At 46.1% G+C, this 24,759-nt stretch overlaps 1 protein-coding gene across 1 annotated transcript in view; it reads right to left on the minus strand.

The window, feature by feature from the left end:
* Positions 1–24,759, minus strand: part of col27a1a (collagen, type XXVII, alpha 1a) — a 52,074-nt gene that overhangs the window by 14,091 nt on the left and 13,224 nt on the right. Inside the window, exons 5-26 of the mRNA XM_040198047.2 lie at positions 22,253–22,306; positions 20,386–20,439; positions 20,183–20,236; positions 15,597–15,641; positions 13,940–13,993; positions 13,438–13,482; positions 12,348–12,401; positions 11,539–11,583; positions 8,646–8,699; positions 7,619–7,663; positions 5,881–5,934; positions 5,710–5,754; positions 4,447–4,500; positions 3,993–4,046; positions 3,794–3,847; positions 3,646–3,699; positions 3,314–3,367; positions 3,117–3,161; positions 1,491–1,544; positions 1,339–1,383; positions 1,199–1,252; positions 1,053–1,106 (exon numbers count right to left, since the gene is read on the minus strand). Of these exons, the coding sequence (XP_040053981.2) occupies positions 1,053–1,106; positions 1,199–1,252; positions 1,339–1,383; positions 1,491–1,544; positions 3,117–3,161; positions 3,314–3,367; positions 3,646–3,699; positions 3,794–3,847; positions 3,993–4,046; positions 4,447–4,500; positions 5,710–5,754; positions 5,881–5,934; positions 7,619–7,663; positions 8,646–8,699; positions 11,539–11,583; positions 12,348–12,401; positions 13,438–13,482; positions 13,940–13,993; positions 15,597–15,641; positions 20,183–20,236; positions 20,386–20,439; positions 22,253–22,306 (1,125 nt within the window). The remainder of the gene's footprint in view (positions 1–1,052; positions 1,107–1,198; positions 1,253–1,338; positions 1,384–1,490; positions 1,545–3,116; positions 3,162–3,313; positions 3,368–3,645; positions 3,700–3,793; positions 3,848–3,992; positions 4,047–4,446; positions 4,501–5,709; positions 5,755–5,880; positions 5,935–7,618; positions 7,664–8,645; positions 8,700–11,538; positions 11,584–12,347; positions 12,402–13,437; positions 13,483–13,939; positions 13,994–15,596; positions 15,642–20,182; positions 20,237–20,385; positions 20,440–22,252; positions 22,307–24,759) is intronic.

Here is a 24,759-nt window from a genome sequence, read left to right on the forward strand (position 1 = left end):
CAATAAGAGACAATGGGGAAAAGAGAAAAAAAAAACAATATCAGAGGAGGCAATTTCATGTCTGAAAAAATATTGCTTTTGGCTGCTTTTCTTCCTCCTTTATTGGAACTCACTTTTTGGCCAGACCATTTACAAAAGTATGAAACTATGTCACGGGCACTACTTTCAGTCAGGCCACTCAGATCAGCTGAGTGCAATAAAATGCTAAGCAATAAGCAAACCCAGCAGCTGTGATCACCGGAAAATAAATCCCACAGCCTGCAGTGCGAGCTCCGCGTTAGCAGCTACGACGTCTGCTGGTCAGCTCCCTTCTCTACGGATGACGCCGGGTTTTCCAGTCGGTCTGTTTCTGTTTTGCAGCTGAGAGTGAAGACAACCCTTCTTATAAATGTGTTGTGCACGCGTTCTGCTTTTTGTGTGTGTGTGTGTGTGTGTGTGTGTGTGTGTGTGTGGCCTCATCTCGAGGCGAAACTGATGGTGAGCCAGCGGGAAACATCTCTCTGTTTTCAACAAGAATGATGACTAAGTCCTCAATTGTGTTTTCGGGAGAGCGAGGCAGGTGTGCGACGGAGGTGGAGTTGAGGCTCCTTCGAACACCTGGGGGGGTCACTCACCTGACCGGCAGACTGAAAACTGAGTTTGAGTGGATGTCTGAAAACGGATCACAAACTGGTTTCTTTATTCTTTTTCAGCTTTAGGTAGTCGAGAATGAGAAGTCTGCCCTTCATGTGATCGTTACCGTCAAAGATGTAAATCAAAGCGATCCACTGGAACTATTCTCTCCACCAATGTTACGACTTTTTCCAGCTCAAGGCCCCCCGTCGATCGCTAAACCACCGCTTAGAAAAGCATGTTCCTAAGTTATCGCGGGTTGAATGTTTCTTTACTACCTAATGGACCCAATGCCACATGTGAGTATATTCCCATGGGAATAACACACACCTTTTAGTATTAGATAAACTTTATAGACTTTTCCTTTTTGACGTAGCCTGCCCAGGAAATCATTTGTAAGCGTTTTCAAAAGTTATAAAAAAAAAAGTGATGTGTCTTACCGTTGTTCCCTTTTCTCCGAGGGGTCCGGGAAGACCCATCTCCCCTCGATCCCCCTGAATGTGCACAAACACAACGTTGAGTCTTCAAGGTTGTCTAGTGAGGACTTACATGAGTGTATTTACAAGGAAAGAAAAAGTTATTTTACCTTCTCTCCTGCCAGTCCTGCCTCTCCCACAGCTCCGATGAAACCCACCAAACCCTGAAACACACAGATTCAGTGTTGGATGTTGAATGAATAGACATTTGAAAAAAAAAAAAAAAAGTGTCCGTGTCAGCATTTCTTACTCTTTCTCCCATGGATCCCGCTTTTCCCGTGACACCGGACTCTCCCTTCAGTGATAAATATGTCACTATTACTACAGTTCTTTTGTTTAAAATTATAATTATTATTTTCCATATTTTGAGCTGCGGTGGGAAAATAAAAAGTATTTATTCACCTTAACTCCCTCCGGCCCAACCATCCCGGGAAAACCTTTTCTTCCCATTCTACCCTGAAACGGACAACAGCCAATAGTTATTTACAAGACATACAGTGTACTTGCTGGTTGATGCATCATTACCATGAATATGAAGGATCTGCGATGACAGTTCGCTGTCCACAGCTGTTGCAGCTTACTGAGCGCGCCGGCGAAACGTGCAATTACGCCGTATTCAGGTAATGCTGATGGTGTGTGTTGGCAGGCCGTGAAAGTGTTCAATGATTGTAATGTTCCTCTGGCGCGGACAGTAATTCGCGGGGGTTAAGAGTGGGGGTCTGAGTGCTTTTTTTCTTTTGACCAGCCCTAGCTCCGGGTCACAGACGTCTATGCCAAACTCCTAAAGACGAAGAGTGACTCAACAATTCCAAGCTTTTTACTCCAGAAAGGTTGGCAGCTTTCATAAGACAGTACAGGCTGACACTGTATTTCACTCAAAAGCACACAGTAAAAGCAGATTCTTGTAGGAACACGAGAACTATTATGAGCTGCAGAATGTGCAACTTCTTGTGGCCTGTTTTAGATTTAGATTTGTTTAGATTTGTCACTGACCGCATTTACCAATGAAAGGAAGGAATAGTTAGTAAAAGAACAGAAAGAAAGGGACAAAGAGTAAGTGAAGGGGTCAGGGAGATGGTCAAAAAAAGGGAGACGGAAGCTGAAGACAGGGTGACATTCTGAGTCGAGCAGCAAAGCCAAAATCCAGATGTCTGAGGAGGATGAAGTGGAGGAGTAGGAGGACTGGCCAGAGATCAAGCGCAGCGGGAGTCGTACACAACTTCCCCTTGGACTCAATTACTGTGTCTATAATTCAAAAATCTATGACGCATTCGAGATAAAAAGTTAGCAAATATCTTTTCTGGAGTGACCCACTAACATCTTTATACCTAACCGTCTATAAACACGGCGGTGGCAGTTATCCCCCCCTAGTGGAAATGAGTATGAACTGCAGGCGTCATTGTGAGAAAGGACAGCCACCGAGGGACAAACCGCAACAACCTCCATAAAACTCAAACCATACATCTCTTCAGCTTCTCTGCTGACCAGGAACAATCCATGACCACAACCAAATTCACCACCTCAAACTAAATCAAGACGAACTCTCACTGTGGCACAGCAAACTTTTAAATGCACAATGGAAATCAAGCAATTAAGCATGTTGATCAGTGTAGGACGTTAACCCACATTCAGGGTCTCTTGTAGAGTTAATTAGTGGACGTCCACTGCAGACCGGGGGGGGCTAACGCCACACAAGGATTACATTGTTCTGCTAAACACAAGGCTGTGAATTAGTTTGCTGAGGTGCAAAGCATAAAAAAACAGATTCCCTTCCTGTCTCTCTTTTGAATTTGTTTACCAGATATATAATATATATGAAAGATAAGATAATGAAAACATTATAATGCACAAAATAGATGGTTAGATTGTCCCGCAACATTTTAAACAAACATGCAGACTTACATAAGCACACACACGCCATGACTAAACACACATTATGCCATAGTAGTAACATTGTTGCCTGTTATCAGCTCTCTTGCCTTCATTTCCACCAGCCAGGCAACACTAGATGTTTATCTTATAACTCACCTCCAGTCCTGTTTGGCCTGGTGGTCCGATCGGGCCTTCATCTCCCTGGAAAAGCATGATATTGATATTAGCGTAAATCTCGTTTGGGGACATAAAGCAGCCCTCAGAGAGGAAAGAGAGGCCTTTTGCTGTAAAACATTTAATGCCCTTTGGAAATTTGTGGTTATTCTGATGTGGGCGACGAACACCAGTCTTACCTCCAGTCCCGGTACCCCTCGTGGTCCTGGTAAACCTCTGGCTCCTACCTTTCCCTGGATGGGTAAAATAATCACTCAAACGAATGCTATATTGTAACGGTAAAAGTCCTCTAACACAGATGAAATCAGTGCAATACTTTGGCTTTTGCATCAGCTGTAATGTTGCAAAGTAAGATTGCGTGTTTGACCTTCCGAATATCAGCATATAAGCACCGCTGCACTTAAGTAAAATCTCAGAGACCTGCTCGCATGCACCCTTCATCTCGCTCTGGTTTACGTTTTGAAACATACCGGTTGATTGACTACTCGGCCCAGATGACGGATTTACTCACCTTTGGTCCTTCAAGGCCGTTCTCTCCCGGAGGTCCCATGTCGCCCGGGAAACCCTGTCGTGTCCAATTAAAATGAATAAATAAATGTTTTCAATTGTCTCTCTGCAATACAGACTCACACATTCAGTGCGGCAATGAAAATACAGACCTCAGGACCTGGTGGTCCAGGTGCGCCACCAGGGCCCCGCTCTCCTATCTTGCCCTGTGACAATCGAGAACACAACAAACGGCCTTTTTTAATAGTTACTATTTGAGATCTTCACCCTTTGCATATCTGCCCATTAAACTTAAGGTTAGAGCTTGTAGAGCATGTGAATGTATTTCTACAGACTAAAGGCAAAGCCAACCTGCGGTCCTGGTTTCCCGCGGATGCCAGGTAACCCTGGAGCCCCCTGGGCGCCCTGTCAAAGACAAGCACAACACATCCAAACTCAGCCAGTATTCTGAAGCAAAATGCAGAACCCTGATTTTTTTTTCTTTCTAGGGAATTCAAAAACATTAGACACGCATGACTCTGCTCAGTATGTCTGCGTGCTCTCGGGACCCCTCTGTTCTACGATGCTAAAAGGGTACCATTTTTCTTACACACATAGATGAGGAGACAGACATCCGTTTCCATAAACTAGACAGCACACATCTGCTCAGGTCATTTTGCAAGGGCACATTTCTGCAGCAAACGTTGTGTAACTTTGGGTGTGTGCGTGCGTGTGTGTTGGACTCAGCACGCAGGCCAGCGTCCGTGTCTGTGGACAGTTTCGCACATCCGCGTACATGTATGCATGTTTCGCTGTGGGGATCTACCTTGTCTCCACTGAAGCCAATCTCCCCTTGCTCTCCAGGAATCCCCACGTCCCCCTGATGGCGAACAGGAGGACAGATGGCGTACGGGGGACAAAAAAGAAAGACAAATAAAAAACATTAGGGAGAATTGTAACTTTCGACTTTCGTCAATCATCTTGATTCCGCTCCCTCGACAGACGATACTAATTACCGATCTGCACATTATGGTTTCACACAATGGGACTATTCAATCGCATTGGCCAAGTTCGTCACATGGCGTCAATCTTCTTTATGCAAGGCCCTGATGGCAATTAGTTCAGCCTGTGCAGCCCCGTTTTAAAGGACGAGCCAGTATTCTACAGTAGTAATTACAGACAATCTGTTACTTTACCTCCGGTCTGAATTGCCTTTTAAATAATATAAGTGCATCATTTTGGCCCAGATCAGTCATCCGAAGTTCAAGTCCTGCGACTAAAGTGGTGAAGTCAAGTTGTATTGAATTTATGTTCGACTTGGGATTATTGACGCATCAGATATTTTTCTCATCTAGGTTCCAACATCGTATTGCACATGTTTCTGTTCTGAGGAAGAGAAACATCAAAAGACAACAGCTAGAGCAAAATGCTGTTACGATTTAACAGCACGTCTTTGTTAAAGTCTCTGATTCAGAAACATTCAAGCGGTTCCCATTGCTGGCCTCGTCACTGTTGAGCATGTTTTTGTAGTTCTAAATGTGAATTCTCCCGTTCAGGTGAAATCCAACAAAAACGGCTCAATAAGAAGATTTAAAACACTCATTTCTGTATGGTACATATGGAGCGGGAGCAAATAGCGGTTTAGCTCAGCTTAAAGACTGGAAACAGTCAGCCTGGTACATATGGACCAAGCAAGGCTGGCTGTTTCCAGTTGTTGCTAAGCTATGCTAAGCTAACCCTGTCCTGGCTCCCGCTCGGTCTAACTAACTAACGCTTTGTAAATGTCAAACAATTTATTTAAGTTTATTCAACAGACCATCTGTTTTTGCTCACTGCCCGAAAAGGAGACATTACTTCATAGAAATTAGAGAGGAAGAACTTGTATAAATAAAAAAATGAGAGAATTAGAAACCTTTCCCATATCATGCATTGTATGAGTAAAAGGGTAAAAGTTTGCATCTGTGTGGTTGAGGGCGGGAGCTGAGGAAAGCATGCTCTATGTGTGAGGGTTCTACAGTGGGATGCAAAGGAGTTCATATCCATCACATGCTGCTCAAACACGGGCCAATAACAGGAATATTCAGATCACCTTATCACCTTTCAGTCCTGGTTCTCCTGGATTTCCGGGCACACCCTGCAACAGGCACCAGTAGATGAGTTAGAAAGGGACCCCCTAACCCACCACCACCGCGTCATGGGAATTAAAAAACTGTTTGCTGCAAACTGCATCCTGTTGTGTTAGATGTGTTTGTGGCATTACCTTCAGTCCATTGGGTCCTGGAAGGCCCATCTCTCCCAAAGGCCCCGTGTCACCCTGTGCCAGAAGGAGGGATTTAATTAGCAAATGAACATCATTCAGATAAACACGTTTTACAACCCTTGACTTCCATTGGCTTGCTTTGTGATCATCCATAAAGCTGTCACATTGCACGCAGCACTAAACGACGCATGATAATACACAACCAAATAAAAGAAGATAAAGATCGAGCCAAGTATTTCATTTGAAGTCTGAATCAGATGATGTGGATGCAACAAATAAATGCTGGAGGTTCCACCACGATTTCAGACATAATTTTAAGGGAGCACTGAGGTTGCTTTCATTCAGAAACCACCAATTATACACGTTTTAAGAACTGATTGGAGTTTTTGCTTTCTTGTCAGCGTGTGAAAGAAAGAGACGAAATTGCATCACAGGCTGCTACATTGTTGCTACTATGCATTTTCTACAGGGTGGCTTTGGCGCGGTGTGTTAAATGCCTCTTTGTTAAAAACTGTAACTCCATATGTGACAAAAGGTGTCATGTAAACTGAGAGATGAAAGGTTAAAATATCTCTTCTTCTTCAGCTCAGAAGATCGAATGAATGAAAAAAAAGAATTCAAGAGATTTTCCACTAAAGAAACACAGCTTTTTTTTCTAAAGATGACTTTGCTAACCAAATGTCCTGCTTGCCGATGCAGATATGCATGCAAAATACAAAATATTATACACACTAATTCATCTGAATTCATCTTTCGAGGTTTACTATGAATGCATGCCACAGGGGGCGGCCAAGACCACAACCTTTTTAACTTCAATCCCCGGGACAAGAAGAAGGACGGTGCATTTAAAAATACTCTCCTGTGTGGAGAGTTAGAATTAGAGAGAAACGATGAGATAAAATGGCTCTGCTGTTCACAAACACCTCTCTACTTCTTCCTGATAAGTTGCACAGATGCAACAGCTTCCCTTCTTCGACTGTGGCCTGAAAAGAAGCGTGTTTGTGTATTAATATATTTGCAGTTCAGCCCAGTCCTGCTGGTGTGTACTGCACAGAATACTGTGGAGTTATTTCATGCGGAGGAAACGGGGCTCAGAGAAGAGCTGTAATCAGAGAGTCCTTCGATTAGAGGCCTACCACCACCACCACCACCACCACCACCTAGAATAGACCGGGAGGAGCTGCAGAATGGGACACGGACGAGAGAAACCAGGGAGACGTTATAATCAGACACAATTATGTGGCTGTCGTTGGGCTGAGCAGGCGGGGGGGCAAGGTGCCGGGTGGGAGGGGAAGATCCCACTTGAAGAGTAGTTAACAGGAGAGAGTTTCAAGAGGGAACCGGATGCCTCATTAAGAAGGGTCGGATCGATCAGAGGATCACGGTCATGTTTGTCAGAGGAGAAACTGGGAGGGACAAAATGCATAAGTTGAGCTCTTCAATTACGGTAAAAATAACTTCCTCTTCCGTCTTGGTTTTGGAAATCCTTCCACTTTCGCTCTTTTAGATTTGTTTACAGTAAAGGACCCGCAGATAGTGGTTTTCCCACCAAGTGACCATGTGATTATAAGAGCTAATTGAGTTTTTTTTCTCCTTTTTCTTTTTCAATCAAGCAAAAAATGACTGTAGAATTTAAATACATTCCTTTACAGCTGTGCATTTCTGGAATAAGTGTCTGTGAAAACAGGATGTTTAGACTGAGGTAAACACACAAAAAGACGGAAAAACTGCTACTTACAATAAGTCCAAGAACTCCATTTGGACCGGGGGCTCCCAGCTCCCCCTAATCAGAGCAGAGGGGAGATGAAGGAAGAGAGAGAAGGAGCAACTTTCAGGGGTTATTGGCTCTTTTTTAAACAAACATGCTCAGAAGAGTGGCTCAGTGTTCATCACAGCTCATGAGAGGGAGCCGTGTGCACGTCTGAGGCCACGGAGGCTTTTTTCCAATTTGCAGGTTTAGTTTTCCCCTCAAAATCTATGGTCCTCAAAGGATGCATTCATTTTCCTGTAGTAATCCCTCAACTCTTCTGCTAATGCTCAAATCTTGTCAAAGATTTGACTAATCCTGGAAAATATCTCGTTTTAAGTCGATCTTTTGAGTTGCTTGAACTACAGCCGGGACATTGTCGATGTCAAGGACGGGTTTTTTCCTCAATGAATGCAGCATGTCTATGAGCTTCATGAAAATCAACTTGCTTATATGTCAAAAGTTTGATTATTTGTTATGACGTGCCGCATCTGTCGGAATGACAATATACAGAAATAATGAAGAGATCATAAAAGCTGATTCGGAAATTCTTTTTTACAACAGATTAGAAAACTCTCTGCTGATCTGTTGTTACTGTCGTGGGAACGATAAATCCAAAACACATAATATTACATCACTGTTACGATACTGCCCCCCTAATAACACTGCATGTACATGTGTGTGACGGAGGCCGCTTTACGCTCTGTTGATGGTAAAAGGTTACATTTGGAAGAAGAGCCAGTTAACCGACCCCCTCCTTAACATTCAAGTGCCAAGTAAAATTATCGTGATGGGACGAAATAAAACACCGCAGTAAAACTTGTCCGGGGCAAAAAAAAACAAAAAACTAACTTCAAATAAAAGAGGAGAAAAACATGAACACCGTCGGGCTGATTTACTCGCCGGTGCTGCCAAAATGTCAGTGGTAAAACCGCAGGGGGTCGGTGCGCGCGAGCGAAACCGCCGCACTCAGCTTGTGTGCGTGTGTTGCTCATGCATTTAGGTGTGTGTGACATACTGGCTCTCCATCTGGTCCAGGTGGTCCTCTCTCCCCAAAGTCCCCTGGAAACCCCTGAGGACAGAGAGAGAGACTTGCTTTTATGTCTCAGCGAGCTCAGACATTCATCACATTTCATTGGTCCTGTAAGTACCGTTTGCTTCACTCATGCGGCTTTTATTTTTGGATTCTTTTTTTTTTTACACATCCAGCAGATATGGAGCAACATTAGCTTTCATCTGGAGTCATTGTGTTGTTTTCAGCGCACATTTAAAAACAACATTTTTATAAGAACTTTTTTGATGAGAAAACCTGCCTGCTGCGTCTGAAAAGCACCGAGAGTGAAACAAAACAGTAGTTACAGAACAAAAAACCAAAACAATGAGCAGGAAGAAGCTATAAATCTCTGGCAGTGGAGGGGGTCATAAATCAGATTGAAGTCATGATTAACAGAATAGTTTTTTGGCTATCGGACAGCACCCAAATTACAATGTAATGCTGATTCCATTGATGGCTCAATGATAAAATCACGGCCTCCAATTACTGAATTAAAGAAAACCAAAATATTTCCATTAGCTTTTTATTGCAGAAGGGTGTACTTAAACGACGGAGTGAATCATTATGTCTTTAACTATGGAGTCAAATTTACAAAGCGTGTTTTCAGAAATACCGACAACTGCAACACAACCAGGAATACTGCTACAGTAATAGCTCAACAATTTTGACAATTTGACCCACTCAAACATAACATATACGGAGAGTTATCTGGAATATGTACAAAATAAGAGCATAATTGCCCCCATTATATGCATTAAATCCCTCAGCTAAAGGGTGTGGGGGAACAACTGTTCGACTCTGTGCTAAGGGCACTTTCTAAATGCAATAAGAGAAGTAATTACTCCGTCCACTTGGCAGCAGACGGGATGCTAATCTGAGCTATGCTAGCAGTTGGTGGTGGTGCAAAGACCGACCACATCTGCAGAAAGCGACAGCGCCAGTGCATTTGAAACCACTCATAATGACGAGCTCACGCGACCACACGTTGCTCCATAATAGTTAATTACTGCACATACCTCCAGGAAATAGCAGTTATTTTTGTAAAAAATAAGATGTTTTAGATACGCGGCATGTATATTTATTTTAAGCTGTGACTGGGCTTCAAAAAAAGAATCTGCTGACTAAACACTACTCTTTGTACTTGAGTTTACACTCTTACCTTTTTATACTGAAATAATACTAAATCGTTGTGACTAATGGTGTGTTAACATTCACGTATGCTTCAACCTACTGACACGTACCACGTATCTACATGCTTTAATTTTAGAGTAACAAAAAGCTCCTTTCTTCTCCTGTTAGGCCATTAGATGACATTTGGGATCCCACCAAAAGAGTGCATGGGACGGCTTTATTGAGCCAAGTAATTGCGCGCGGGGAGGGGGGCAAAAGTGCAGGCGAAATCTACGATGCACGACAGTGACCCAAAGGATGGATCATGCAGCTGTCACCGCTGTCCTAACAACGAAGGACAAATGTGGGAAACGTCCATTTTGGCCAACCGCAGCCTTCAAAACAAGCCTTTGATGAAAGACATCGTCTGCTTTAAACGCGATGTCCCTCGAATTTGCGATCAAAATGTGCGACACAGCAGCAGCTGTGTGCTGACGGGTTGAAAGCTCGATAACAAAGTCAAACAAAGTCAAACCCCAAACAGGGTAACGAAAAAGAAGATAAGCTGAAACGCAGAACTGTTGGCGATGCACTTTGGAAACTTTTCAGGCCCTCCCCTGCTTTTGATCTGTTCCCCCATCCCTCTTTGGTACTAGCGAATGACTCGTGTGTGTGTGTGTGTGTGTGTGCTCGACAGAGCACTATAATGCTGTGGTTACGGCCATTAAAATGTCTGGCTTCTATTCAGGTGCTTCTTCTGTTCTTTGTCCTTCATCGGGGGGGAGAGGACGATCTCTCAGGGATCATCTTGTGAGTGTCCCAGCTTTTCCATTTTCCACGCAGCAGCACAGGAATCAAACGAGGATGTGTGTGTTTTCCACCCACGTTTACAGGTCAGTTATGAGGCTTTTTGAATGATTCAAATAACAGGTATCCGCTACTGCTCTGCTATTCAGTTCAGTATGACTGCATAACAATGTTATGGATTGTGTTGCACTGTCATTCATTTCTTTTTGCAGAAAAAAAAAGTCAGAGACATACCACTCACGAATGTTTTCTTTTTTAACAGCTACTCAGCAAAGGGAATTTGCATGCCCAGCTGCGTCCCCAACCTTTTGCCTGATTACAGAATAGGCTGCAGTGCTCAAAGCCTCGCGCTAAGCGGACACTGACTCACGTGTGTTCAGACCTTTTTGGTCTATGAACATTTTCCGAAAAGCCAATGAGCAACAGCTGAAACGCGATCTCAGCCGTGACTTTCAGGGTTACACACAGTCTTACGAGCTGACTTTGAACACTATCGGACACAAACAACAGAGCGGACGGCTTCTTCCAAATGGCTTGGCTCCATGATGAAGGGGGCGGGGGGGGTAGCTGAAGCCCTTTTTTTCCCCCAACAAAAGCCTTTTTCTTGTTACATCAAAAACTCCATTGGGCTGCTGGTGGGACTCGGGCTGCAGTTAACCCTTCCAGCAACCACGGAAATATTGAGCCGGGACAATGACGTAAATCCAGGCCGTATAATTTTCCCATGTGTGGTGTAGGTGTTTGCACCAGAAGCTCTCTACATGACCCCCAAAACCAAATAAGTCACTTGAACGTTGTTGGATATCTGTCATCATCTCCCCAACTCTGCCAAGTCTTTGCAAAGGCACTAATAGCAGGTGATACATTCACAGTCAAGCCGAGCACAATCCATCACACTTTGAAAAGATTATCTGTAAAGTATGTTGAGACAAAACTTTACCGGCCTACCCATCTTGCCCCTCTTCCCTGGTTCGCCGGGAATGCCCTGAAAATTCAAAAGGAGAGCGGAAGCGGAGTAGAAAACAAGGCAGTGGAAAGGGAAAAGGTTCAAGAAAGATAGAAAAGCAAAGAAGAAAGACAAACATTATATACAAAGCGTGTAGAAACTAAAGCATGACAGTCTTGTCCATAACTGATTCCAAGCCTAAAACACATAATTGAAACGCTGCAAGCTTCTGTCGACTCCCGCATCAACAGATGTGAGGAACAGCTGACTGCAGCCTTTCCAATACTTTCCCAGCAAATTATGAGGGATTTAGGCCTCCATCTCTATGTTAAATGTTGAATTGAGCACCAGTTTCTCCCAGGAGAGGAACAGCATCTCTTAAGTTTGTGCCATCTCGCTGACTGGCTGTCTGGCTGTCTGGCTGTCTGGCTGTCTGGCTGTCTGGCTCGAGGGGTCCTGATTACAGCCAGCCTTGCGCTGACGAAACCTCCTGGAGCATCTCATAAGCAGGCTAATCGCTGCATGTTTCGAGGCTGTACGGAAGAGGGAGGCCTTGATGAGTTCAGGCAGTTGAAAGTCCCTAAAAGGGGGGCTTTCATCATATGAGTCATCAACACTCCCACAGAGCAGCACCTCGGACAGCTGCGGATTGTTTCCCACGTTGTGACAATAACAAGACAGCTGAATAAGATGGCGCGAGAGGGCGATGTTTGCCTCTCACGGGGGCCATTCGCTGGGTTCAGCCACTGTACATTGGTGCAATTATTGTGTGTGCAGAAAATACACGTACGACAAGAACTCACTCTTTCGCCATCGGGGCCGGGCAGGCCGAAAAGCCCCGGGATTCCAATGAAACCCTGCAGGAGCAGAGAGGAGAGGAGAGATAGGAGAAGAGAGGAGAAGATGGGGAAAAAATGGAGAGGGGAGGAATATGGGATGTGAGTATTTGGATGCCGTGAAAGCAGCAGGAAGAACAGCGACTCCTGTTAGCTCTCGGGCCGGCTTTCAGGGGCCCCCGGGGTCCAGCACGGACAGGGTGGGCTTCTACGAAGAAACAAGCCATGAGGCAAGTGTATATGCCCATGGACTGCATGGTGCTGGCTTCCACGATGTAGTCCAAGGGCACATACCCTCACGCCAGGGATCTCTGAAGACAGCCGGGACATCACAATGAGCTGTCGGTGCGGGTTGATGGGGGAATGAGGGGGACACACACACACACACACACACACAAAGAGGAACACAAGCACAAACACCACAACAGTAGAACACCGGAGGATCAGGTAAGGTACGTGCACTAGATATGGAGTATGCTGCAAGAGAGAGTGCAGAATGTTTGGAAAGGTGGCTCAGCGAGAGAGAGGAGTAGAATGCCTCCTTAAGACAGCAGGGCCTCATACGGCGCTTAAACAGGAAATTCCAGCCGGTGGGGGCAGGGGAGGCTTCGGAGCAGCTAGAGGGGGGGGGGGAGCTGATAAAGAACCTTTATTGGCACTCAACATAAAATGCCTTGTTTGTGTACCAGGGTGCGTGTTTGTAAGCGGAAAGGCTTCAGTAAGCGTCCGTATGCAGTAATACAGTGATTGTATTATTATTTTATGTTAATAGTGGCACACACACCGGTTGGGTTAATGCACTTCACCAAATTGCATGCGAGCTCTCGTACCGCCATACCGGCATCAGAGATGTCAATGCATCTACATGCACATGCATGTCCTCATGCAACAACACACAGCACAAAATGTCATGAGCCTGCAACCTTTAATTAAAAAAAAACGTTCTCCTTCAGTAAATGTAGTGTGAGAAAGCTGTCCCTATAAACATGTTCTCTGATTCTGTCAAAGCACTGATTTTAGAAAATCAAGCTTGAGCAGCACTTTTAAAAGGACTTACCCGAACGCCTTTAGGCCCCAATGGTCCTACCGGCCCCGGTAAACCCTGAAAAAACACAGGGAGACACTTCAGCGCTTAATACTCTGACTGGTTTGTATCTGAAAATACGTTTTCCCCCGAAATACAATGTGTGTGTTGTTCAACATCCGGATAGCATTGAAAAGTGGCCGGCCAAAGAACGGCAACTCACAGTCTATCAAACACATTTAAAATAAAAAAGTTAGGACAAGTCATTGTAAAGATGCCAGTAAAAAGACATCTCATGGTCACAAAAACAGGCAAACCCGTCCATGTTTTACGGCTGTGCAACAAATGAACCCATTCAGATTTGTGGTCATTTATCCTGTGATGTTGTTCTCTTGGACCAAATCCTCTGCACAGTATTTACCAAAGTATTTTCCGCCAAGTCAGCTGCTCAACACAACCCAACTCCACTTGGCCCGCTGCCTTTACTATGGCCCTGACTACAACTGTACCAGTCACAGCAGAGGATTTACTGCACCTGCCTGCCAGGATAACCTTTGGCACCTGGGCTTCCGACTGGACCTTGCTCTCCCTGCAGGGGAGAGAGAGAGAGGGAGGGAGAGAGTGGTAAAGGGAGAGAGAGAGAGAGAGAGAGAGAGAGAGAGAGAGAGAGAGAGAGATCCTGTGGGTGATCAAAATTGCAGTGACGAAACACACAAACAGGCCATTCTGCACAGCGGCAGACATTATTAGACAGAGAGACCGGGCAGAGGAGATCAGGAGAGCAGCTAACGTCTGTACAACCAGGAGATGAACGGGAGTAACAAAGTATTGTGAGCTAAATAAAAAGTATTAAGACTAAAGTGCTAAATGTCCCAGTGAAGGCGATGCCATTATTCATTATATTGTTATTACCGATACATTCACGTAAGCGATAAGTTGCATTTTACTGCTGTAGTCTAGTCTGTAGGTAATTTTGCTTCCAAATATGTCAAATATTTACATAGTAAGATGATTCATTTTGAGAGACTATCTTCATTGCTAAACTGTTAAAGACATTTATTGGTGCAAAAAGTAAGACATTTGCTTCTGAATTGCAGCAGTAAAAAGTGTAAAGTATCATGAAAATAAAATGTTTAAATGAATAAAATGATTCCAGGACTCATGGTTACCGCTGAAATGCGGTCTATTCCTGCACGCTAATTAAGAGTTTAGTCTGTGTGTGTTTGTAGCAGGTTGTGTCCACAAGTGCTCATGTGTAACTTCCTTTTGACGCGCTGCTGCGCGCCGCTCGCCATTCCCTCCCTTGGATGAATACAGTGCACGGAGCCGCCAGTCAAAAGCCAGACGCGATTGCTCAGTGGCCAGCAGTGGAGCGGGGGGCCGAGAGCACGGCTCACGGTCTATTACAGTAACAAAGAGCCATCGACGCTTTATGCGCACCAGCTGGACTCTGCTCTCAATAGCCGGAGATGGTTGTCACTGCCAAAACAGTTACTGCGCCGCCGTGACGAGGACCAGCAGCAGCTCTGTGGAAGAGGAGTCTTTCTCCGCGATGAGCAGAGGGGGGGGGGGGGGGGGGGTTGGGAACTCCCCTGCGCTGGTGACGTCACACCGGGGGGGGGAAAAAGGAGGACTGACAATGAGGCACAAAGAGGAGAATGTTCCACGCTGCCCGCTGTGACTCAGGCCTTTTCCTCGACATCAACAGTAGTAGAACCTTGTGTCCCAACTCAAAATAGCTCTGGACACGAGGCTCCCAAATGAAAATAGTTCCTTTGGGCTGGACAAAACAGCCTTCCACTTGTTGCAGTGAATAAAGGAGCGCATTGAACTGCCACCCCCCCCCAAAGAGGGCCGGATGGAGGAGGAGGAGGAGGGAGAGAAAGGATGACTCTCCCCAAAGCTGCAGCGTGATAACGAGTGCGTCGCCGTTGGCCCAGTTGGCTCCTTCCCGTTTCCCTCCCCTCTATTTTCCCCTCTCTTTGGCATCGCTTCCCGATATCCTGGAGAGCGTCGCTACAGCGCTGCACTGTTTGGCCAGACGTTCTCGTCCTCATCAGACTGAGATGACTTTTGAAAAACGAGGTGGGACGTAACGGCGGAACATCTAGACAACTCGTGAAGGAAAAATGCACAGAGAGGGTGGTTGTATCTGTAAACAAGGAAGATGGATGGAACGGAGGGATACTTACAGGCTCTCCGGGGAGTCCAGGTGGACCGGGGTAACCTTTATGTCCCTGTGGAGACAAACATAAAATAAAACACTTAAGATCCACAGTTTGTAAACGGTTGGAAAAACTCAAGTGGGGGATTTGTTTACGATGCGAGGAGCCAAACTGCCCTTCGGTCAAGGGGACGAGACTTTCCACTGGCCATGTTCACAGAGGAGCTCAAATGGCTTCCCGTTGGAGTCGGGTGGCAGTAGACTGCAGCGCAGCCGGAAATAGTGCATTTTCAGACAGTTCTGCTGACTCCAGCAACGCAGAGCCCCGGCAAAGTGGGACGACTGCTCGGTCCAGACCACAGTTTGATAGGCAGAGAGAAGGCAAGACTCCTGTTGTCTCGTTTTCCTAAACCGCAACTCCAGAGGTCCAAGCCAAAGCTCCACGAGTTCCTGTAAACCATCCTTCAGCGAACACAACATCCCTCCTAGTTACACGTTAACCCTCACTGGCTTACAGCTTTGTACCAGTGCTTTCCACCATTGCACTCCACATGCAGTACTTCAATACGACATTAAATCAGCCATACCTAAATCTGTTAAGTGAATCAACATAACAGAACATCAAAATCAAAATGTACCCAGTTGCAAATTTCACTTTTACAGGATTTAAGACGAGCTTTATTTTGGAGAAAATTCCTGATTAATACGCATCTGGCAGAAACGTGTGTGTGTGTGTTTCATGAAAGTTACTCGCACTGGTTAGAAAGCGAGGGCTCTGTGCAACCTTTTCAAAAAGGTTCTAATAAGGTTCTGGTGAATTTGTGCAGGTCTGAATCGCCTGCATGTGTCTAAACCAGTCTGTTTTTCTGCATGTAAGCAAAGACAGGAAGAGCAACACACAAAGAGACGTGTACACTGTATCATTACATGGCTTCCCTATAGCACAAACATCTGTAGCGGCTTATGTTCCCAAGCTGTGCTGTGAGGGCCACACACACACACACACACACACACACACACTGTGCGTCCCGGGTATTAACCGTACCCTTCCAACCCGAGGCAGACCGTCTCAGATCCGTATCTCCCTCATTGTGAGTTGGCTAATGAGAGCGGCCGTTCCCACCAAGCCCGCTCGCGTTGTTGTGCCACTTGCTTAACAAGCATGTGTGTTCAATCAGATAAACCCCCAGCAGAAAGCTTTTCATTTGATCCCCGGTAGCACCGCTCGCCCCCCCCGTCCCTCCCACGGTACCCCACTAAGCTGAGCAGTGCCCAAGGGAATGTTAAGCGCATTTCGTGCAGAAATAAAGTAAGAGACATATTGTTTCTGCAAAGAAAACAAGTGGTTTCCTGCGACTCGTTACCAGCTACTCTGTTCTTCACCCTGTGGGCGTTCGAATGAGCCGCAGCCTCGTGTCTGTTAAGTAAAGTGTCCACGACGGATGATGCATGGGCGTCTTCCACTGTCAAGCCTCCAATGGACCAGAATATACCCCTCACCTCATCAATCTCTGTTTCATCTATTTTTTTTTACCTCTCTCTTTACCTCTTTCTCTTTTTACAATTCCCGCCTGCCAGATTTAGCTCTGAGCGGTGCTGCATTTACAGCCACAACAGGAACCCTCCATGCCGATGTCTGCTGGGCACGGAGGTAAATGAAACAAACAAACAACTGCATTAATCAAAACATCCCTCATTCATCCCGGCCTGAACCACGATTTCAGCAGCATGTTTGCTCGCGCACAGTGTCGCTATTAACTCCCAGCATGGCGGAAGACGGAACAACGAGTAGTTGTTCTTCTTGTGAAACTTGCCACGAAACTGATGGTCGATTTGAGTTCTCCCATAACTGCCGTGGTGATGAGCCTGCAGATTTATTAGATTGAAGTGGGCGGGATCTAAATGGAGAGAGTTTGGTTTGGAAAAGGTCCCGGGGAGCTTCAGACAAATTAATGTCAAACAAATAAACTGTCCTGCTTAAATAATGGAAACAAATCTGATTAACACACGGTCTTGCCCCTGCAGCGAAATTATAGCAACAACATCACGCTGCGTATTTGTGGGATTTTCTGCTTAGTTCTAGTTTTAAAAGAACATTGTTAGTATAAAATCACAATGAGTCCTTAATGGAACGGGACACAAATGTCTCATTGTGAGACAAAATCAAAACACATAGGTAAATTGACCCCGTTCAAGTTTATTACTTTAATTAGACACTAAATAAAATAAGGTTACGGTCAGCTTTAATAAATGTCTCTTTACTTAGACGAGCGTCTTATTGATGACTTCATCTAATCAGGATGGCGAACAAATTCAACCAAATCACACAAACTATAGAGACATAATAAGATTTCTCATTGACTGCAAAAAAAAGAAGAAGATTTCAAGGCTAAAAGTTATTTATCTGTTTGTCCTGTTTGGGGAAGCGCTTGTCATTGAAAACATAATCACAAATACAAACTGTACTCAGACCAAAGACGTGAAAAGAATGTAAGTGTAAGAACGTGTATTTATTTTAAAGCTTGCAACGGCGTGTAGCAGTGCCACCGCTCAGTACAGCATGTCTCGCCTTTAAGGAAGGAAACAGCAGTCTTAGCGTGAAAGACAGATGTATGAAAAGGCCGATCACCCCGCAGTGGGAGTAGACGTTAGAAAAGGGAAGAATGGAGGCGGTAAGGTAAGACGCGCCGCCTGTAATGCGGCCTTGTCGCTGAGGTTTGGCCCCCGTGTGCGCGTCCCCTCCGCCTGACCCGGCCCGACCAGGCTGAAAAGCCATTCACGGTCGGCTCGGTAGGACAAATGTTGTACAGAGCGGAACATGCTTGGCTGGTCTGTCGGTGTAGAATCACCAATCGCTCCAATCGCACACGTTCAAAGCACTACTGCTTTCTCCATTAAGGTTTTCCATGGAAAACCAGCAGCCAAATTCCAGAATTCCCGGTTGAAGTGTCACGCTAAGGCTGCTGTGTGTGTGTGTGTGTGTGTGTGTGAGACAGAGAAAGACAGCAAAGGTGGAGTGGAAAAGCTGCCGTTCCCCCTGTTTTTCCTAAAGCTCAGCTTCACGGTAGCAAAAGCGAATCGTTGTGAGGGGGAAGAGCCGGCTCATGGCTGTTTCAGGGTGGCCCGCCCCCTGAGGTGTAATTGCAATTAACGGCGTTTTTGCCCTCTCGCAGCAGGCGGCGTCAAGCGTTTTGCGCGTTCTTCGGCACAAACGGGGGTTAATCGGCCGCTGTGTTCTTCGTTCGGAGAGGAAGCTGACTAATTTAACAAGTTTCCTCCGCAGTCTTGGTGTCTGCGGCTCGTTGACGGATACCTGAGGCCTGCTGCGATGACATCACAGCATGTGTTGATGAAGAAGCCATGGCAACAACTTCCCGACACGATGACGCGCAGTCCTTTCCGATATATACGTACCCCCCCCCCGGGGGGGCAGATATGCGTCATTAACACGGTTTATTGAGCATCTGCACAGCTCGTTTAAGTTCAAACCGACGGGCACAGTTTCTGTCCCTATCTGACCATTACGCAGAAACAATAATGTCGCTTCACATGCTACTGTCTGACTCTCCGACGGGCCGTCAAATCTCCGCCAGGACTCGTTTAGCCTGAAATGAATCTGCGAATGTTTTCCACCGGCTTTACATTTTCCATTCTGACCGTATGTGTGTGTGTGTGTGTGTGTGTGTGTGTGTGTGTGTGTGTGTGTGTGTGTGTGTGACATGCAACTGGACACAGACGCACAGAGGAAAGCCGACTCCTAACAAAAGCCATGTGTTGAACTTGAGACGGCCACGACACAGAAACTGTGGCTTTTGGAAAGTCAACAAATACTTGCTGAGGCACTTCACGCCTCCGCTGAGTTGCATTCAGTCTAACGGCTCGGCTGCTTTACTCTGCTTATTCTTTTAATTAGTTTGACACACGGGCTCGATTGGCGATGCTTCAGAATGCGATTGCACGAGAGCTTCTTCTGCCACAACGAGCCTTTTGTTTGCATGGGAAGAACCCTTGATGCAGATTGTTCTCGGGCCTGTCTCATTAACGCTGCTTCGTGTGCACAACTCATCTTAACTCAGTTATTTTGCACATTTTACAATATTTGAGTTTTATTTTTATAAAACCATTACAGTCAGTTCATTCAATTAGCTGAGCCTCTCAATGTAGGTATAATTTAAATGTGATCTGTTCCTTTGAACTTTGTCCCTTTCTTTGCTGAATAAATCCCTCACGTTGCGACTTAAGTAACATCGAAGACACAAGACCTGATCCCTATCCTCATTTCCCCCTGATGACAAAAGCCTCCTCCCTTCATCCCTCGTGACATCCTTCCTGCCAACACTGCAGCGTCATGGATCCAGCCAACACAGATGGAAGAAATGGTGAACACAGCACAAAAGGAGAAAGAGCGACGCAACGGGCGCTTCGCACAAATGAGCAAGCCGAGACGCATTAAAACATTTAAATACGTCACGCACAAAAACAAAAAAGGTCACGAAACGCTGACGAATGTGAATGTCATTCCTTTCCTGGGCTTTTCCAAGCTATTTTCTTTCATGAAGTTTGCACACCGGTTCCATTGGAAGAAATCTGGCGCGCGGTTTTGGTCGGTCTTACCTTCCGACCCTCTTGGCCAATCGCGCCCACTGGGCCGAGAATCCCACTGTCTCCCTGCAAGAGAAAAGCCAGGAGGTCAAAAGGCGCCAATGAGCGGTTGGAGGAAGAGGAGGAAGAGGAGGAGGAGGAGGAGGAGGAGAAGCTCGCCTGGCGGGACAATGTTACAACGTACGAATCGAGTAAGGAAATGAAATAGAAAATACCTTCTCTCCTTTGGGTGCTGGCCCAGATGAAACGCCAGGGTCCCCTTTCCTCCCCTGATGGAGGGAAACACAGAAGCGGGATTTTCTGTTTGTTACCTTCCTCACACATTGCATTTGGGTTTGAGTGACAAAAAGCTCGACCCTGTACATCTTACACCAAATAAAAGGAACCCGCAAAACAACAGTATTGAAAAATCAGTTTGCTATGTGGGCTCGGTGCCCCTCCAGTCCCACACGGCGAGCTTCATTGTCAGCAGGTAACAATAACGAGGCCTCGGCACATCAAAGCTCTGGATCGGAAATTAGACGGAGTGCTGAGTGCACGGACCCCCGCTATTTACAACTTTGTTTCATTCACCAGCGATGAAAGAGCAAAGATCGCAGTGCACCCTCAGACATCAAACACAACAGAATTATTCTCTCAACACTGGTGCCAGGTGGGAGACGGCTGCTCGGCACCACTCGTCGAGAATTTACTCTTCATTCACTAAGGAGGGCTTCAAATATTTGACTTCCCCTCCGCTGGTGTTCTTCCAGGGCTTGCTTGTTTTTTTTTTAAGCTAAAATATTTCTTACCATAATGTTATTTAATTATTACCATTTGCATGCATCTCAAAGAAATGGTTCAATATTTTGGTAAATACTAACAAAATCTAAGACACAGTCCCTCAGGAAGTGCATAAAGCTCACTAACTACTTTTGGGGCCTTCCAATAGACTGCAGGCTTTCTGCTTCCTGCCAAGAAAAAGTCTGGCACGAAACCCCACACAAGACCACAAACTTTGTGTTTTGTATGGATTTGAATGGACAAATAAGGTACAACGTGTTAATTAGTTCGGTTTAGAGGCACCGCTATATTTTTGTTAAACAATGTGGGACTTGGCCAGGTGAGCTCGACCTCTACGGTAGCTGGATTCGGGGAAATAATTCTTCATTGCTGAGACTTAGTTGAGAAGATTTATGCAGCTCTGCTTATTATAGAGACGGAATCAGTGGATCTAACTCAATTTCTGTTGACTGTGGCTTCATATTTAACTTACCGACCTGTGAGTGGTAGCAGTCTGAGCAAGAAGATGAGCAGGTATCGGACAACGGTGTGAGGGAGGTTGTAAAAAGTGCAACGAGGAATAATATAAATGACATCGGGGAGACAAGGACAAAGACTCGGGGCAGCTGCACAGTTGTTCTTGCGAGGCATTTTGATAATGCACTTTGAATAACAGGTAGTGGGCCTCGCTTACGGCTCTGAGCACACGGCGCCGGAGGTCAAGGGTGTTTGCTAAAGCGTCAGTCCAGACAATCAGAAGACGGATCCAGAGGATTTGTCTAGCGCACGGTCATCTGTTCTCGCGTTAAAAGTAGACAGATTTATAAGGAGTAGTCACTTTCCGACTTAACATCTTTCCCCCGGGGCGCCGATAAATCACTTCCGCAACCCCCCCCCCCCCCCCTCCCCCTGGTGTCCAACTAACCCTTCTCTCTCCGATCGAGTTGCAGTAGAAGGGCATTCGTTTCACACATGAGCAGCTCCCCAATGCACAAACAATCATACAAATCAAGCTGATTTCCCTAGATTTTGAACGACCTTGGTGACAGTGGAACATAAACGGAAGTGACCTCTGCGACACGCGTGTTAAAGTGATGCAGCGGCGTGTACGTAGAGTCTATCCCTATGTGAACTGTCCTCGACCCTTCAACCAACGCGCACCATTACCCGTGCTGCTCTTCATGGATTCCGGATGTATAGAAAAAGTGAAAATGCAACATTGTCGTTCCCAGGAGAGGATCGTAAACGCTTTATTTAATTAGTAGAGGCAAGAAAGGGCCACTGGTGATCATCAGTGAGATTAGGAGGGACGTCAGATACCTTGAGCCCGGGCGGACCGGGTCGGCCAGGGTTTCCATGGGGACCGGCGGCGCCCTGCAGAAGAGACAGAGGGAGAAAAAAAACACGCAATCACCCGGCTATCGACATCTCAATCAATCGTCGCAGAGGGAAGGAGCTGATGAAGACTGCGCTTTGCTACTGTGAAGAGCAGAGAGAGGGGGGTCGGGGTCGGGGGGAGGGAGGATGGGTTGCAGAGTCTGTCTGGAGAAACTTGGCCTTCATGCTGCTTTAAACTACTTTCCTATACATCAGCTGTGCGTGTGTGCGTCGGGTGGGGAGGTATTTGGGGGGTTTTGTTGGGGGTCGAAGCGGATGGAAAATGGGGCTCTGTGGAGCTGCCTCGCCATATGGATGTGGTTGTCCCGCCCACTGTTCCACAACCCCCGAACCCCCCCCCACCCCCCCCCCCGCCCCCACACACACAAACGAGCATTTGCCGGGCTTCTTGACGAGTTGTGCAGATCATTTGGTATCATAACATTTTGAATTCCGGAGTGCGTTTCTGTCCGCATTGGCCATCGCTGAGGAAATGAACACAACAGTCTGAAGGCAAACGAGGCAGGATCTACAGTAGCTGCATATTGGTAACACGAACCATCTCGCCCCGTCGAGTAGCACCCCCCTCCCACCCCCCGGGGGGCACTTTAGCCGCAGCCATTGGAAGCCGGAGAATGAATCAACACCACCGCTTAAACTGCAGTCGTCAGTTTAAGAGAAAGGTTTTTTTTGTTGTTGCTTTTTCTCCGCCATCGAGTCATCTGTCTCTCTTCTCTTTCTCTAAGTGACCTGTTTTCTGACCTCGCTCCTGCCCTCCACGTGGTGCGGTACCCTGGGGCCCCTAACTTGCCCCCCCCCCCCCTCCCGGAGAGGGTCAGGGGTCGAGCGATTCAGAGAGGGTGGAAAAAGAGCCACAATCGCTTTAAGTCAGTTTCGCTGAGGTGAGGGGAAACAAACGAGGAAGCCATTTGCGCTCGTGATCCGGTCTGCAGCATGAAAAGGACTAACGTCTTGCAACATCCAGACAGACAGCTCTTCATTATCCAGCAGAGAAAAAAAACAGTAAGATGGGGTTTGGGCTGCGTTTTACAGCCCTTTGTTCAAAGACAGACATAGCGGTCGCGTGCAGACGTGACAACGTCCACGCCTTTTGCTCTTCTTTTCAAAGGTCTGATGACACTCATGTCTGACTCACCCGAGACAGGAGTGAACAGGACGTTACAACGTGCGTGTGCACAGGTGTCGCTTTGAACCATAATGTTCAATTGATGAGATGTGATCTCACAGTTTTGCTCCCACGCTCTCTTTCACTGTGGGTTTGTACTCAGCCGGCGTTCCCTCGAGAGCAGGAGTGTCCAGACAGTGTTAAGGGAGGCCGTCGATGCCCTAAATAAACTTAAACAAGCAAGACATGTTTCAATTACATGTTCAAATCGAGCCCCGTGGCTCACCACAGCTTGGGCAGTGCACCGGTAGGCACGAGCTGGCACCAACGCTCGCTACGGCGCCCTCGCCTCGATGTCGTGTCTCTCTCTCGCACAGCAGGGGTCTAATTAGAGAAGACCAGGGTGGGGCGCGCACACGTCGAGGGCTATGAAATGACCACCAGGCTCCGAAGAGCGATACGGGGCATTGCTGTGGCTCCTGTGGTATTAATGCTGCAGGGCTCCGTTCAATTCATTGCAATTCTAAATTGAGACAAGAGGGCGAAAATCTAAGGAAACGGTCGCTCCTTGTGTTTTGTGGGATGCGCTTAGCCTGCTATGAAGTACACAAATATCTTCGAGACTCTACAAAACGCTTTGCAAATGCAAATGTGCAACTCAGAGGCAAGAAAAACAACAACAACAACATTAGATCAGGATCGTGTGAGACAACCGGACGTCGTCTTAATTAAAGAACCCGGTCAACACACTTCTGCACACGCACACTCTAAATGTTGCCTCTGCGGAACACTTTCAGTGTATAAAAAGCCCAGAGCTATAAAAATGACTGTAAAACCTCTTAACGACAGAAGCAGACAGGCAAATGGATTAAGAAAGCCAAACATATTTGTTTCATGTGACCAGAGTATACGAAAACGGAAATAAAGCGTGGTCCAAAGTATCATTTAGGCATTTACAACAGTAAACTCATAACGGCTACAACAAGTTGGAAATGAAGCATGATGGAAACCTAGAGAGCTCCCTTAGTGCCATGCATTTCAAATAGGGTATTAAAAATGTGCCTGAAGTAATAATAAATCGGGTCGTGCACTGCGACTGAGAGGAGAGATTCATATAAAAACTTTTCTTTTGGGAATTTAAAAGGTGATCCGTCGCCAGCGAATGCTTCTTTAGTTTTCCACGTTTCTATTTGAAATCCTAAGCGAGCCGGAGTGGGATTTCTTGCTTTGGAGGGGAAGCATGAGGAATGATGAAGGCTTTTTTTTTTTTCCTTCCTTCCTCGGGACAAAGACCCTTTTGACCCGGCGGGCTCCAGACGAATAC

Source organism: Gasterosteus aculeatus, chromosome 14, assembly GCF_964276395.1.
Source record: "Gasterosteus aculeatus chromosome 14, fGasAcu3.hap1.1, whole genome shotgun sequence".
NCBI classification, from domain to species: domain Eukaryota; kingdom Metazoa; phylum Chordata; class Actinopteri; order Perciformes; family Gasterosteidae; genus Gasterosteus; species Gasterosteus aculeatus.